This window comes from Musa acuminata, chromosome BXJ1-4, assembly GCF_036884655.1.
Source record: "Musa acuminata AAA Group cultivar baxijiao chromosome BXJ1-4, Cavendish_Baxijiao_AAA, whole genome shotgun sequence".
Classification (NCBI taxonomy): Eukaryota; Viridiplantae; Streptophyta; class Magnoliopsida; order Zingiberales; family Musaceae; genus Musa; species Musa acuminata.
In genome coordinates, this window is record NC_088330.1 from 7,473,630 (window position 1) to 7,489,237 (window position 15,608).

The window sequence follows — 15,608 nt, forward strand, 5'->3', positions numbered from 1 at the left end:
CTGCCAAATGCAGATACACCACCATCTTGCTTCACCGTGAAAAGAGAAGCTCAATTCCCATTCTTTTTTACAGAGATATATGACAAACTTTAAGGACTCGAATTAGATTTCTTTGCTCTTTCTTTTCGTTTAAGATCCGTAGTCAAGGGAAGAACAGCTGCTCAAAGTCATCCATGCAACAGAGGAAAGAGCAAAAGAAGACATAAAGAGGATGGAACTCTTTCCAATGTCAACAAGCTTTCTCAAGGTACAGTATACTGACTAGAGCACCGCATCAGTGACCGCTCAGAGCAAAGAAGCTAAGCATCGCCATCAAGAGACAAAGAGCAGCATTGGTAACATTTGCAGGCTGGCCACTCGGAGGATGTTGAGTCGTCGGTGAAGTGACCGGCGCCTTCTCGACGAGATCTGCCACCGGGGGAAGCGGCGGATCCACAACGTCAGCGACCTCGAGAACTGGCGCAGGGGCTTCCGCCGGAGGCGCCGCGTCTGGTGATGCCAGCGACAGCAAAGTACCGGGCTCTGCTGGTAAGATCGAGTACGGTAGGTTGGCATTCAAGTCAGAGCATGGGCTCTCTGCAACATCAAAAGGGCATATCCCAAGCACCAAATCTTAGATTGCCAAGACGGCAGCAAGATTTCTCCTTGTCAGCTAAATCGAAGTAAAAGAAGATACTCACTGAGGTATGCAGCTGCCGTGGCTGGGAACTCGGTCACGACGCCGTCAACTCCGACACCTGCAACGTACGTAGCAAGCTCCACCATCGGGTCGGAGAAGTAATCAAACGCTATGGTCAAGAACTCGTTCCTCAGCACCGAGACGTAAACCGATATGTTAGCTGCGTGCATCTGGTCAACCACGTTGGTGAAGGCGGAGACGAAGAAGCCCGAGGCGGCGACGATGGACGATCTAGGAAGGTTGACCGCGTCAGCGAACTGCTTGATCTCCTCCACTGTTGGCTTTGGAGCGTCGCTTATCGTCTCCTTGACGTGGAGCACTCGCTGGTATCCAGTATTCTTCTTGAATGCAGAGAGGACCGCGGTGTCGTCGGACTGGATGTACACTTGCTTGTCGTAACTGGCATTCCTCAACGCGGTGGAGACTGCGTCTACCGCCCCAAGTCCTTTCTTCGAAGCAAGGTAAGCTGCGTTCTGCAGGATCAAGATGACGATGAGTGAATGGATGACTCGAACAATCCAGATCTGTGCAGTATTCCAAAAAGATGACCACCTCTATGTTGATCAAGATTCCAGAGACGGTGCTCTTCTTCGCAAACTGCAAGAAGTCAGCCAGCGTCATGAACTTGCCCTCACTTTTCGCTGCAGGATTTCTTGCCAAGCCGGACTGAGACATGGGGCTCGTCAATGCCGCTACAGGAAGATAACCAAAACCATGGGATCAACATTCTCGGAATTAGATTTCCAATGGCGAACAGAGTAAGGTTGCTTACGCTTCAAGCTTTGGATCTCGCTCCATGTGAGATCAAAGGAGAAGATTCCATTGTTTTGCTGTATCTCGGGAACCATTGCCGCTCGCGGCATGAACGCAGCAGCTGCGGTTGTGTCGCCCATAAGATCTGCCGAATCCAAGCAAAAGGCAACACCATCCTTTGACATCTGAATCGAACAGTCAAGAACATCAGCTCCATCTTCCACTGCTCGTTGATACGCGACATCAGTGCATCCAGCAAACATTCCACTCGCACCATTGTGTGTTATGATTAGTGGTCTCCCTGCTGCATCAAGATCAAAACAAGTAAATGACTAGAATTCTGTGATCGTAAATTGCCTTATAATTAACTATGTTTACCTTCGGTAGGGATAGGTTTATTCTCGTTATGTGCCAAGCAAGCTGCAGCATGCAAACGAGACAGAGATAGTAAGCAGTCTACATCGACGGAGAAGCCATCGACGGACGAGGAGGATATTGGTTACCTACGGCTTCTGAGGCCGTGGAAGGGAAGTCGGTAAGCACGCCATCGACAGAGAAGTTGGAGTTGCTAATAAACTGCAGGTACTCCACGGTGGGATCATAGCTGTAGTTGTAGCTCGCAGGGGCATCATTGGCGAAGTCATAAGCGTAGACTTCCAAACCCACACCATGAGCATCTGTGACCAAAGAAGTGTGAGCCTCCAGATACTGGTCTTTGTTGACAGGCCATATGTAGCTTTTGGGCACAAGAATCCCAGAGGCAAATGACTTGATGGTGACAAGATCGTTTAGGAGAGCTTGGTATGTTTTCTTCGTGGAGGGCTCGACATCATCCACTTCCGTGAACCGGAAGATGAGCTTCGTCTTGTGTCTCCCCGGCAATCCGCTCAGACTCTTCAGGAACCCTATTTCTGGAGAAGAGATGTAATCCATGATCGTTTCCCTTGATACTGATCTAATGTAGTCCACTGCGTCCAAGTCATGTTCCTTGAAGAAGGTGTTGTACTGCATGCAGCAGATTGGAAAGGAGTTAATGTCGGTAACGCACAAGTAGCTGATGAAGAACCAGAAATGCTGTTCATCGAGATCATGTACCTGCACGTTTACCCAAAGCTGGTAAGGGTGAAGCCCCGCTACATCTTCCACCATGGACACCGGCAGGTTGCCATCGAACACGCTTGGTCGAGAAAAGATACTTTGGATCACTTCAAAGCAAGAGTGGAGAAGAAACATTAGATGATTCAGTCAGATGAATAGATGGTGCAGTGCTACACTTGAAGAACTGGTGTACTCACATGTGACGTTGTTATATAGTTGATCCGAGGTGAAATCAATTGAGAACCATCCTTGAACAGGCCGCCCATTCACAGAATAAGTAGTTCTTCCTTTTGGGAAGACAGCTGAGATGGTTGTGGAATTATCGAGTCTCAGATCCGAGTGGCAGATGCCAGCCCCATCTTTGGTTAATTGGAGATCACAGTACAAAACGACGTTCTTCAAGCTTGTTGACTGTGCAAACTGGTACGCAAATTGGCTTGACTCGGGGAAGAGTCCGGAGAAGCCACCGCGTGCTATGACTGCAGGAGCATTACCTGCGACATGGACAGGAAGAAGAAAACATTCTTTACACCTTGCAGCCTCTTAGTATGGCCTATTACGACCCTGAGATGGAAGGAAGCCATGGTCGTACCGCTCAAGGTCTGCCATTTCGTGGGAGAACCCACAGCTGCTGCAGCTCCATGGAGAAGCACGATAAACAGAAGCACATTCAGCTTCATTCCTCCAGTTCCAGAGACGAAGTCCTGCAACTCATACAACAATGTCGCTGTAGGACGAAACTTGCTTTGTTCATGCAGATATGGCATCGGTAATAAATAATCCAGAAAACCAACCTTGGGACTCGAAGATTCTTTTTGGTGCCCACCCAAAATGGAGGCAAGGTTTCCTGGCTCCCAGGAAACCCACCACCACCAGGAAAACAGAGAGGATGTTAGAACAACGATCCTACTCGTGCATCAGAACACATCAACGAATTTATTTGTTGGAATGTGAGGAAAAGAAAAGGTAACGGACGAGCTTAAATTTCTCCCCGTCTTTCCCTCTCTCTTCTCTTGGAAAGGCACTTGTCCTCTGTTAGGCATCCGCCATCCTATAAGCGCTCGCCCTCGCTTTGTGTGGGAGGCGTGGTGGTGGTTTGACCTGGTCAACATCTTATGATGATGATGATGCTAACCATGCAACGGTATCTCCGTTTCACGGATGACTCGACCATGCCGTGGAGCAGAATCATTTTTTCTTTTTCCTTGTGCTATTAATCATTATTATTATTATTATTAAAGAACACGTGGCATGGTTAACGACCGATAGATCCACGAGCCCAAGAAACAGACGAGCCTCGGCTCGATCGCATTCGAGTTGTATATATATCATCTCGAAGCTTCGCGATACCCGAACCGTTCCCTTCCTGTTCTTTTAGCTCCATCATCTCTCCTCACTCGGAGCCGTCGACGTCCTCGGCCCTGTCGTCTTTCACCCCAAACCTAATCTCTGGATGTCGCCGCTGGCGATAATCTCAAGAGGTTGGATCTTGTTCCATATTTCTTCTGCCTCCGGTAATCTGGTTATCAGTTCTTGGGTATAGTCTTCTTGGGCGATAGGGTAACTACGGTGGTTTGTTCTGTCCTTTTCTCGTTCTTTGGTTAAGGCTAATGTTCTTTCTTGCGACATGATGCATCCGAAGGCAGTATTTGATTTCGTTTGTTTGGTCTTTCGCGATGTCAATCGTCTGGCTTCTGGTAGTCTTGATCTTTCTAGCCCCCATGTTTTAATGGACGCCTTAAGGAAAATTTCTTGTAGGGTTTGTACTTGCAAGAATCTTGATCTTGATGCTCAGAAGGGATCCTCAAACTCTAATTGCTATTGTGTCTTTGCCATAAGTCATGTTTGGTTTCTTGATGTGTGTATATGTACATGCATCACGATAAATGATCCCTCCCTTTTACCCTATTTTAAGGTTGATAACTTTTGTATAGTGTATGGCAAAAGAATTTAGATCTTCAAGTTTGGAATTGAAGTCTGTAATACATTTCTTGTTTTGCATCTATTTTTTTTATCACATTATACGATTGGTTCATTGGCATGTGTATGTGTAGATAATCACAGTTAGGCCTATAATGATGGATTTTAAAATATGCTCAAATGTTTTGTGCGTAGTCAGTCTTTTGAAAAGACGATTGACTGACATCTCAAGAGGTCGGATCTTGTTCCATATTTCTTCTGCCTCTGGAAATCTGGTTATGGGTAGAGTCTTCTAGGCGGTAGGGTAACTGCGGTGGTTTGTTCTGTTCTTTTCTGGTTCTTTGGTTAAGGCTAATGTTCTTTTTTGCGACATGATGCATCTGAAGGCAGTATTTGATTTCGCTTGTTTGGTCCTTCGCGATGTCAATCGTCTTTGTCCTTTGGTAGTCTTGATCTTTCTAGCCCCCACGTTTTAGTGGACGCCTTAAGGAAAATTTCTTGTAGGGTTTGTACTTGCAAGAATCTTGATCTTGATGCTCAGAAGGGATCCTCAAACTCTAATTGCTGTTGTGTCTTTGCCATAACTCATGTTTGGTTTCTTGATGTGTGTGTGTACATGCATCACGATCATTGATCCTTCCCTTTTACCCTATTTTAAGGTTGATAAATTTTGTATAGTGTATGGTAAAAGAACTCAGATCTTCAAGTTTGGAACACAAGTCTATAATTGGTTCATTGGCATCTAATTCTTATCACATTATATGATCGGTTCATTGGCATGTGTATGTGTTAATAATCACAGTTAGGGCTATCATGATGGATTTAAAAATATGCTCAAATGTTTTGTGCGTAGTCAGTCTTTTGAAAAGACGATTGACATGTCAAGAGGTCTGATATTGTTCACTATTTCTTTTCCCTCTGGTAATCTGGTTTTGAGGTCTTGGGTAGCATCTTCGTGAAAGGTAGGGTAACCGGCGGTGGTGTGTTATGTCCTTTTCTCGTTTTTACTTGATTTCAGTTTATTTTGGTCGTTCACGATGTCAGTCGTTTTTGTCCTCTGGTAATCTTGATCTTTCTAACCCCCACGTTTTAATGGATGACTTAAGGAAAATTCTTGGCAAACACATGTTTGCTTCAACGTAGGATTTGTACTTGCAAGAATCTTGAGCTTGATGATCAGAAGGGATCCTCAAATTCTAATTGCTATTGTGTCTTTTCCAGAAGTCTATGTTTGGTTTCTTGATGTCTGTGTATATGCACATGCATATACACATGGTGGTCACGATCATTAATCCCTCCCTTTTACCTTATTTTAAGGTTGATAAATTTTGTATAGTGTATAGTAATAGGACTTCGATGTTCAAGATTGGAATACAAGTCTATAACACATTTCTTGTTTTGCATCTAATTTTTATCACATTATATGATTTGTTCAATGACATGTTCATGTATAGATACCCTCATATAGGCCTATAATGATGGATATAAAAAAATATGCTCACTTGATTTGTGCACAGCTGGTCTCTTGTTCAAGGAAAATATTATGGAATAATGGAAGTCCAGAATCTTTTAGACCACATATCGATACAGGATGTTTTGGATCTATTGACTTTGGTCGTTTTGGATAAAATCATAGAGTTAATTATTTTATTGTGACTTGGTAGTTTAATTCTACTTTGAGATTTAAGCTCTTGGTTATGCCACCCTGCATGAGAAATTTGTCTTTATAAAAATGTTTACCTTCTTCTTCGAAGTGTATGCCATTTCTCCAAGTCTTTAAAATACAAAAGCCAGAAAACTGAAAACGTAGAAAATGCTTTCCAACATTGAATTAATTTTAAGAAAAACAAAGTAAGAACAATTATATACACTGATAACTTTGTCATTTAAGATTTTGCATGACTTTGAATGAACCAGCGTACGGTTGGTACTGATTGTAATAGGAGTGTCTTGATTTTGATTCTTGAGGCTTCAACTGGTGGAATGTAGACAATTGTCTTCTGCATATAAATTTCCCATTCCACTTGTGAGACATCCAAAAAAGTTGTTCTTGTAAATTAATTTTCAAAAGGACAAATTCTATGAAATATACAATTACGTTGATATCTTTAACTGAACCCATATTATATGATTATATAACTGCTGTAATTTGTCCATGCTGTATATGCATTTAACTTACTATTTTTTGTGTGAAGCCTTCAACTGGAATATAGACAATGTCTTTGCACATAAATTTCCTATCCTGCTTGTGAGACCTATATATAATTTTTTTTTTGTAAGTTAATTGCCAAAATGGCAACTTCTATGAAATATTCAAAAAAACATATTTTATGCTTATGTAACTGCTCTGTAATTAATTCTCATTGTGTGAAGCCTTGTAAACTTAGCAAGTTGAGTACTCCGTTTGCAATTAACATACTATTTTTGGCTCATTGTTGCTTAAACGTTGTGATACTTTATTTGTCTGTGCTGGATTGAGGAAAATTATTTACTGGTAGAAGCTTGTATCATTCTACCTTATTTACCTAGATAGTCAACAAGGGTTCCATGTTGCCTCTCCCATAGCCTCACCTCTGAGATAGGTAAGCCATAAGCGGGTGTAGAAAGTATGGCTTGATATGTTTTGTTTGCCTCAATGCATGTAGGAACACCATTGATTGGTATAAGTAACGGCATTTAGCTTCTATGTGATGCTAGAGAATTCATCTACTTGGTGAATAACAGTGAAAACAAAATAAGAAGGCACAGGATTTTTACATTTTAAACTGGTTGAATGGAGGCTGCTCGCCAACTTGCTAAGTTCTATTAGATAATTTTTTTGTACAGAAAGACATTATGGATTCGCAATGATTGTACTTAGTTATTGCCTAGTTTCTGACCCTATAAGATTGGACAAGTGTAAAGAAGGGAGAACTGTATATCTTTTGAATGCCCGGAAAAATTAGACTTGAAGACAATTGGAGTTCGGAAACATGTAGCACAATTTGTTTTTTGTCCTAATGATTATCAAAATAGACAAAAGGATATATTCAAGTCAAGCACTCATGTATTGCGATGACATTGTTCAATAGTGTTGATTATTATGTTGACTGTTTTTGCTCAACACTCAACTAATAAAATATTACTTGAGGAAAAATATTTGCTCAACACTCAGCTTTTGTATATATTACTCGAGGAAAAATATTAGCTCAATAGAATAGCAGCATTACTGTATGCTGCTATCCACTCAATAGAATAGCTCAATAGAATAGTAGCAGCTCAATAGAATTGTACGTTGGGTTAATCCCTAGGACACCACCAGATTAATTTTTAGTTATCCCGTCGCCTTAGAAAAGTCTCTGGTGACTTTGTTCTAGGTGTTTTATAGACTGCTCTAGGGTAGTACTTGTCTTTCCTCTTATGCATGTTTTGGTTTCATAAATCACTGACATTTGGAAGAATAGCATTTCCACTTCTTTTCCTCTATGTCAAAACCTAAGTAGTATTTTTTGGCTGACATTTCGAGGGGAGGTGAGGGGGACGAGGGGAAGGGGACAGGTATAATATCCCTCACTTCTGAAATTTATTTATTAAAATTTTAGTGATTAAACTGTTAAATTGAAAAAAAAAATAAAAATTATGATTTTATCCCATCACCTCTCTGTTTCCTCGTGCGCATCTCTGTTTCCTGCACGAGAAAACAGAGGAGGAGATGTGGGGTGTCTGGGAGGAGGAGAAGGGAAGAAGAGGAGAAGAGAAGAGAAGAGAAGAGAAGAGAAGAGAAGAAGAAGAAGAAGAAGAACAGAGGGAAGAGGGAGAGGAGAGAGAGGTGCTGCAGCCCAGGGTAGACGGAGAGGAGAGACAGGTGTCTGCAGCTAAGGCTGCAGCACCTCTGTTTCCCGCAAGAGGAAACATAGGAGAGGATATGTGGGGGAGGAGAATGGAAGAAGAAGAAGAAGAAGGTGGCTGCAACACCTCTGTATCCCGGAGGAGGAAACAGAGGAGAGGAGGCGTTGTTGTGGCTGAGGCTGTCAGGTTGGAGAAGGAAAGAAGAGGAGAAGAAGAGAAGGGAAAGAAGGGGCTGCGGCTGCGGCAATGGCAGCTGGAAGAGAAGAAGGAGAGGAAGAAGAGAGGAAGGGGAGCTGTGGTTGCGGCTGGGAAAGAAGGTGGTTGCGTTTGCGATTGCGGCAGTTGGGAAAGAAGAGAAGGAAAGGAAGAAGAAGAGAGAAAAGAAGAGGAAGAGGGGAAGGTGGTTGCGACTACGATGATGGCTACGATAGCTGCGTTTGGAAAAAAGAAGATAGGTGCTGAAAATGAAACAGGGAGAGGAGACGGAGAAAAAAGAAAATAGGTGCTGAAAATGAAACAGGAAGAGGAGACGGAGGAAAAAGAAGATAGGTGCAGAAAATGAAAGAAGATAGGGTTTACACCTTCTTTGGATCAAAATCTTCGAAAGGCAAGTGTTCTAATCTTTCATATTGAAAGTGTTTTGATTTTTTCTCCTGCAAGTGTCCTAAACCTTTCTCTACTACGATTTTATCTCTGCTTTTGCCTTGAATATGAAAACTTTAAATTGTTCTGCATTTGGTACATCTCTTGTTTAGACATAACGATTTGAATTTGAAAACTTTCGAGATTCTGACTCTTCCACCTTGTTGTAGCTATAAATCCCTACATAAATTTTCATTTTCAATTTCAATAGAACTAGTTTGATATGAGTAAATTTGTCTGTCAAACTTCTATTTCGATATTGATAGGGCATATTTTGGTAAACTATCCTCCTACTACTATTCACGGCCACATCAGCATCAGGGTCATCACGTCGGAGTGCACCCCTCGGTCAATGTCGATTCCGCAAAGGTCAGATGGTGCAGATCGAGTATCATGCCATCCCGTATGAGTCGGGACAGCGTCGACCGAGTACAACGTCGTCCCATAAAGATCAGATTGGCGCCAACCAGTATAGCATCGTTCCGCGAAGGTCGGGACGATGTCGATCGAGTACAACGTCGTTCTACGAAGGTCGGGACGATGCCAACCAAGTACGACGTCGACAATCATAAATATGACAGGTACGGTTGGTCCCTCGGGGGAAGGATAAAAACCCCTCGTGGGGGCAACAACAGAGGTGGTTGATTTTTCACTCAATTCTAACAAGATCTTCGGAGGGGTCGAAATCAGGAGCCCCCTTCCCGACCCCGACCTGTGTGCAGGGTCCGTTGGCAGAAAGGAGGCAGTCAGTCAAAGGGAGTTTCCCGACTTCGGAGCCCAATCCCGACCTCACCAAAGCACGATCGTCGTCAACTGAATGTCGACGTGGACGATCCTACGCATTCGAGACCGAACCAAGCCATGTTGACTCCATTTGCCACGGTGTGAAGGATCCTTATCAGATACTAAACTACCTATAAGTCCCTATAGAAAACTCTGATTTGTTCAAAACTTATTTCATTAGAAACCAGACTCATAGATTCTTTTTTTGATACCTAGATCGAAAGATTTGGAGTCCAAATATCTACCCAGTTTTTTATTGAAATCGACCCTATGAATTCTACGAAATAGAGATTTTGATCTCTGATATTTAGTTATCGAATTATTTGTAACTTTCTGTTGGAAACTTTGATTTATATTAAACTTATTTTATCTGAAAGTAGATTGAAATATTTTTATAATATATTTTCGAGTAAATTAGAGCATAATTGATTATTTAAATAATTCATTGTGCCTCTCAAATTTTGTCAGAAATCAAACTTTGATCGATTTCATTTATTTTTATTTTATTTCCTTTGGAAATTGATTTATCTAACATTCTTTCTTCAAATTAGCTTTATATTACTGCTTTAAATTCTTGAATGCTTTTGTTTTGTATGGGCACATATATGTTCCGTTGTTTCGCATGTGCTTTCGATGTGTTAAAATTCTTATATACTCGTCTTTTTATTTTCTTTTAAATTTGAATGCATTTATGAAAAGCACATGTACGTTTTGTTGTTCTGCATGTGCTTCTGATATGTGTCAATTTGTACTCTGGTGTTTGTGGGAGTATTTGGACCTTTGCTAGAAATGGAAAAAAGATTATGCTTAGAGCCCACGATGCTTTGCCAGCCTCTTTGACTTCACCTAGATGTGGGTGGATGGGGCTCCTACACGTGGGAGATTTTTGTTTGGTGGTCATCTAGAAATGGATGAATCATATTTTGTCTGTAATCTCATTACACCTATATGTTTGAATGCAACGTCAAATATGACGTTTGAACTTTTATTTCGTATTTGTTCTTTGATATGCTTCCAAATAGTTCATATGTCGTTGATATGTTCTGAAATATTTTATATTCTATTTATATGTCTTTGAAATGTTCATGCGTCGTTGATACGTTTTGAAATATTTTATTTGTCATTAATATGTTCTGAAAACACGTGCTTCATTTGTTTGAACCAAATATGTTTTAAATGAAATGATATTTGTGTTTGCATTGGAAACTATCTCTTTTCATTCTGGATATGTTTAGTCACTTGCTGAGCTAAAACGCTCACTCCGTTACTATATAAATTTTTCATGTCAACTTATCAAGATGTTTATAAAATTTAATTTACGATGATATGAACTTGTGTAAAATTGTTGAAGTTCTGATTATATAAATTGTTCTCAATGTCCCCAAATGTTAGAGAGGATAGGCGGTAGGGGGAGGGGAGGCAAATGACGGGAGAAAGGAGGTTCTCATCCCTTCTTACCTTCTCTCTCATCCCTACCCCTAACTCCCTTCACTCCCCTATCTCTCACCCTCTTCTCTTACCACTTGTCCCCTTGCCTCATCCCCTCTCCTATTCCACTACCTTCCATTCCCAATCACCTCACCCATCGCTCCCTAGCCTCTCTCCCTCTCCCTCTCCCCTCGTCTCCCTCTCTCATCGTCCCTCTGCCCTTGCCCCTGACCCTTTCACCCTAACCTTGCTCTCTCCTCTAATCGTTGTCTCTCTTTTTTCGTCCCCTCCCCTCTTCCCTCGTCCCTTTCGTCTCGTGCCCCCCACTCCCTCTTCCACCGTCCACCCTCTCACCTTAACCCTGCTCCCTCTCCTTCCCTACCTCGTCCCCTCTCCCTCTCCCTCTCCCTCTCCCTTATCCTCCCCCGCCCTCACTCCCTTCGTCCCCCTCACCTCATCCCCCTCTGCCCTTGCCCCCCCCCCCATCCTCTCCCCTCTCGTGCCCCCCACTCTCTCTTCCAGCGTCCACCATCTCACCTTAACCCTGCTCCCTCTCCTTCCCTGCCTCATCCCCTCTCCCTCCCTCACTCCCTTCGTCCCCCTCACCTCATCCCCCTCTGCCCTTGCCCCCCATCCTCTCCCCTCGCCTCGTCCCCTCTTCCTTCGCCTCGCGCCCCTCACTCCCTTGCCTCGCCTCTCTCTCCTAGCTTTTGTCCCTCTTTTTCCGTCCCCTCGCCTCCTTCCCCGTCTCATCTCCTCTCCCTCTCCTCCCATCCTCTCTCTCCTTACATTTCCCCCCTATTCCCTTGTACCCTTCGTCTCGTGCCTCCCACTTCCTCCCCTAGCCTCTGTCCCTCTCCTTCCATCCCCTCGCCTCGTTCTCCCTCTCCTTCCTTGCCTCATCCCCTCTCCCTCTCCCTTATCCTCCCTCGCCCTCACTCCCTTTGTCCCCCTCACCTCATCCCTCTCCTTTCGTCCCCTCGTCTCGTTCCCCCCCTCATTCCCTACCTCATCCCCTCTCCCTTATCATCCCCCTCTTCCCTCGTCCCTTGTCCCTCTCTTCCCTCACCTCTCTTGTCCCTCTCCCTTCGTCCCCCTCACCTCATCCCCCTCTGCCCTTGCCCCCTCACCTCGTCCCCTCTCCCTTCGCCTTGCGCCTCTCACTCCCTTGCCTCGCCTCTCCCTCCTAGCTTCTGTCCCTCTTTTTCTGTCCCCTCGCCTCCTTCCCCGCCTCATCCCCTCTCCCTCTCCTCCCATTCTCTCTCTCCTTACATTCCCCCCCTATTCCCTTGTCCCTTTCGTCTCGTGCCTCCCACTCCCTCTTCCACTGCCCATCCTCTCACCTTAACCCTGCTCCCTCCCCTAGCCTCTGTCCCTCTCCTTCCTTGCCTCATCCCCTCTCTCTCTCCCTTATCCTCCCTCGCCCTCACTCCCTTTGTCCCCCTCACCTCATCCCTCTCCTTTCGTCCCCTCGTCTCATTCCCCCCCTCCTTCCCTCTCCCTTATCCTCCCCCGCCCTCACCTCATCGCCCTCTGCCCTTTGCCCCCACTTCCTAAATCCCCCTAGCCTCTCTCCCTCTCCCCCCCTCTTCCCTCGTCCCTTGTCCCTCTCTTCCCTCACCTCTCTCGTCCCTCTCCCTTCGCCTCGTGCCCCTCACTCCCTCTCCCACCGCCCCTCTGCCCTCGTCCCTCGCCTCTCCCCACCCCCCATCCTCTCACCTCAACCCTATTCCCTCCCCTAGCCTCTGTCCCTCTTTTTTCATCCCCTCGCCTTGTTCCCCCCCTCCTTCCCCGTCTCATCCTCTCTCCTCTCCCATAGCCTCCCCTGTCTTCACTCCCTTCATCCCCCTCGATAAGATAAAATGTGATAAGCTGTAACTGAAAATTATAGCTGCACTACCAGATAACCATCACACTTTATAATTTTGCATGTCACAAGTAAAATAAAGATATCAGTTTGATGTACAGTTCGATCATTCCTCACACATGTAACTATTGGACAGAAACCTGTATCAATTCCAAAATAATCACCACAGGTACATGATCTAATAATTGGTTATACAACAACAGTCAGGAATGCATAAAATTGACGCTTTGCCAACAGAACATACATCATATTAATAATCCAAAGATTTAATTGATAAGACAACCTTATATTTAGTTTAATCATCCAAATTTCAGCACACATTTTAAATACTATTGCTATAAGATATAGAATTTGCTATTCATTGCATACATAATAGAAGATAACAAACTAAATTTTAAAATATAACTACTTAGTTGAGTGTCAATCTATTATTTAATTCAAGATGTGCACTTCAATTTTTTCAAGTTGCATAATTCATCTACAATGGAGTCTGTATTGATAATTTCAGCATAGAAGACTTAACTAACCTGATTAACATCGAAGGCAGAACCACAAACCAATGATTTAATGCAAGAATATTTTACTAACTTGAGAAAGCACAGACAAAGAAGGCAGCACTTTGATTGCAGACAAGAGCAAGAAAAGCAAAGCATCTTATTCGTAAGCCCTAGCATAAATATATTGATGGAAGAAATTAGATTTGCCAATTGAAATTCCCTTTTTTTTTTCTTGGGAAGTTCACAAGTTTTCTTTTTTTTCTTTAGGTATACTTTAAGAGATCACTTATAGAAAGAAATCAAAATCCGGTTTTCCTTCAATCAAGAAATAGGAAGGGCTTCTTTATCACAGTCAAGCGACCATAGGAGCATGGCCTCCCATATGCTGGCAAGATTCCTTTCTAGGTGATCCTTTTTGACATAAAGAAGTGTCAGATGAAGATAGTGACCCTCACTAGTTGAAGGTAGGGGTATAAACAAGATTATAATAGAGTTTTGGAAAGCCAAGACATTGACAGCCCTTGGTGTCACCGAAGAAAGCCAACCAGGGCCTGAATGACTCGATTTCAGCCACTAACAAGAATTCTAGAATCAAATCCATGCACATCGATCAAAAATCCGTAGGAGATCGACAGCGGAGGCGAGAGAAAAGAAACGAAGAGCATGACAAGAAGTCTAAGATTCATCTCCGTAGACATCGATAAAAAATCAACAAGAGATCCACCTGCGGCGGGTCAAGAAAAGAAAAGAGGGGAATGACAAGGTCTAAGAATTATCTCCATGGACATCGATCAAAAATCAATAGGAGATCCACCAGCGGAAGGTAGGGAAAAGAAAAGAAAAGAAGAGGGCCTGAATGACTCGAATTCAGCTTCTACCAAGAATTCTAGATCTAATCAGTAAAGGTCTGGTTGCATCCACAAGAAGTCCAAGATTCATCTCCATGGACATCGATCAAAAATCCATAGGAGATCGACCTGCGGAGGGGCAAGAAAAGAAATGAAGAGGGGAATGATAAGAAGTCTAAGATTCATCTCCATTGGCATCGATAAAAAATCACTAGGAGATCAACCTGCGGAGAGGAAAGAAAAGAAAAGAAAAGAAGAGGAGCATGACTAGATGTCTAAGATTCATCTCCATAGTCATCGATCAAAAATCAATGGGAGATACACCTGCGGAAGGAAAAGAAAATAAAAGAACAGGGGAAAAACAAGAGAATCTTGAAGTTTCCATGGAGGTACTGAGGAACACCGGAGATCAACCCTCTCCATTAGAGATCCAGAGGAGAAGAGAACAAAAGCTTCCACTCACAAGCGCCGCCAGGAGCTACAAAGCCGTGACATCCAAGAACTAAATCAACATGAATGTGCAGGGCAAACCTATTAGGGTATTATCTATACACGAACAAGATCTAATCCGTAAAGATCTATTAGCTTGCTCAAGAATTTCAAGATTCATCATAATCGAAATCCAAGATTAATCCGGGAAGAAAGGAAAAAGGCAAAATACGAGGGAAACCTTCAGCTTCGGCGGAGGAACCCTTCGATGGCGGTGGGTAACGTCCTCGCTTCATCCGATCGATCGACTCCCTTCGGCTCTCTCCTCCTCTTCAAGATCTAGTTGGAGTTTCCTCCCCCAAGAACTCGACAGCGAGCGAGAGAAGGAATAACCAACTGGGGCAAGACGGTTTATTGAATTGGACCAAAACCCATATAAGTAGTAGTTGGGCCAAAACGGCCGGCCCGGGTCGGGTTTTAATGACTAATGGTTCGGGTTGGACGGAACCAAGATGAGCTGGGCTGAGAATTCCAATCTGGTAATTTAAATAGATTAATAATTAGCTCATTTTTTTTTATTCGGTAAACCGACAATAAATGGTGCCATTTATTGTCGATAAATGGCAAGTGGCAGAATGACTCGGATGTGGACATTCTTGTGTGACGGTGACTTGGCGCGAGGAGCATTAATGAGATGAGCTGGTTTGCGGAAGAAGCAGGGTGTTCCCCTGCCGACATCGATCGATGTGCTCTCTTTACATTTACATGTGAGGGCATGTTTGCCTACAGAACGCAGAGGGTGGCCGTGTATACCCACCACGTTCCCCCGCATTCCT

At 43.6% G+C, this 15,608-nt stretch overlaps 1 protein-coding gene and 2 long non-coding RNA genes across 4 annotated transcripts; 1 reads left to right on the forward strand and 2 right to left on the reverse strand.

Moving 5' to 3' along the window:
* Positions 1-69: 69 nt before the first annotated feature.
* Positions 70-3,313, reverse strand: LOC135644781 (glycerophosphodiester phosphodiesterase GDPDL7-like). Of its 2 annotated transcripts, XM_065162695.1 has the most exons (9): positions 3,123-3,313; positions 2,728-3,024; positions 2,528-2,637; positions 1,936-2,437; positions 1,811-1,852; positions 1,452-1,733; positions 1,232-1,371; positions 681-1,152; positions 70-576 (listed from the first exon to the last, which is right to left on the reverse strand). In XM_065162695.1, the coding sequence occupies exons 1-9, from the start codon at positions 3,295-3,297 to the stop codon at positions 275-277; spliced, it is 2,322 nt and encodes a 773-aa protein (XP_065018767.1). In that variant the 5' UTR covers positions 3,298-3,313; the 3' UTR covers positions 70-274. The 2 variants fall into 2 exon arrangements, with proteins under 2 accessions (XP_065018767.1, XP_065018762.1); XM_065162690.1 differs by lacking the exon at positions 3,123-3,313 and having other exon boundaries at positions 73-576; positions 1,452-1,736; positions 2,728-2,861.
* A 584-nt stretch (positions 3,314-3,897) lies between these two features.
* Positions 3,898-10,766, forward strand: LOC135644801 (uncharacterized). The gene is made up of 2 exons (XR_010498596.1): positions 3,898-4,011; positions 9,187-10,766. It is a non-coding gene; the product is annotated as an uncharacterized LOC135644801 (long non-coding RNA).
* Positions 6,146-15,163, reverse strand: LOC135644805 (uncharacterized). Its single transcript, XR_010498598.1, has 2 exons — positions 15,014-15,163; positions 6,146-6,450 (listed from the first exon to the last, which is right to left on the reverse strand). It is a non-coding gene; the product is annotated as an uncharacterized LOC135644805 (long non-coding RNA).
* Between the last annotated feature and the right edge of the window lie 445 nt (positions 15,164-15,608).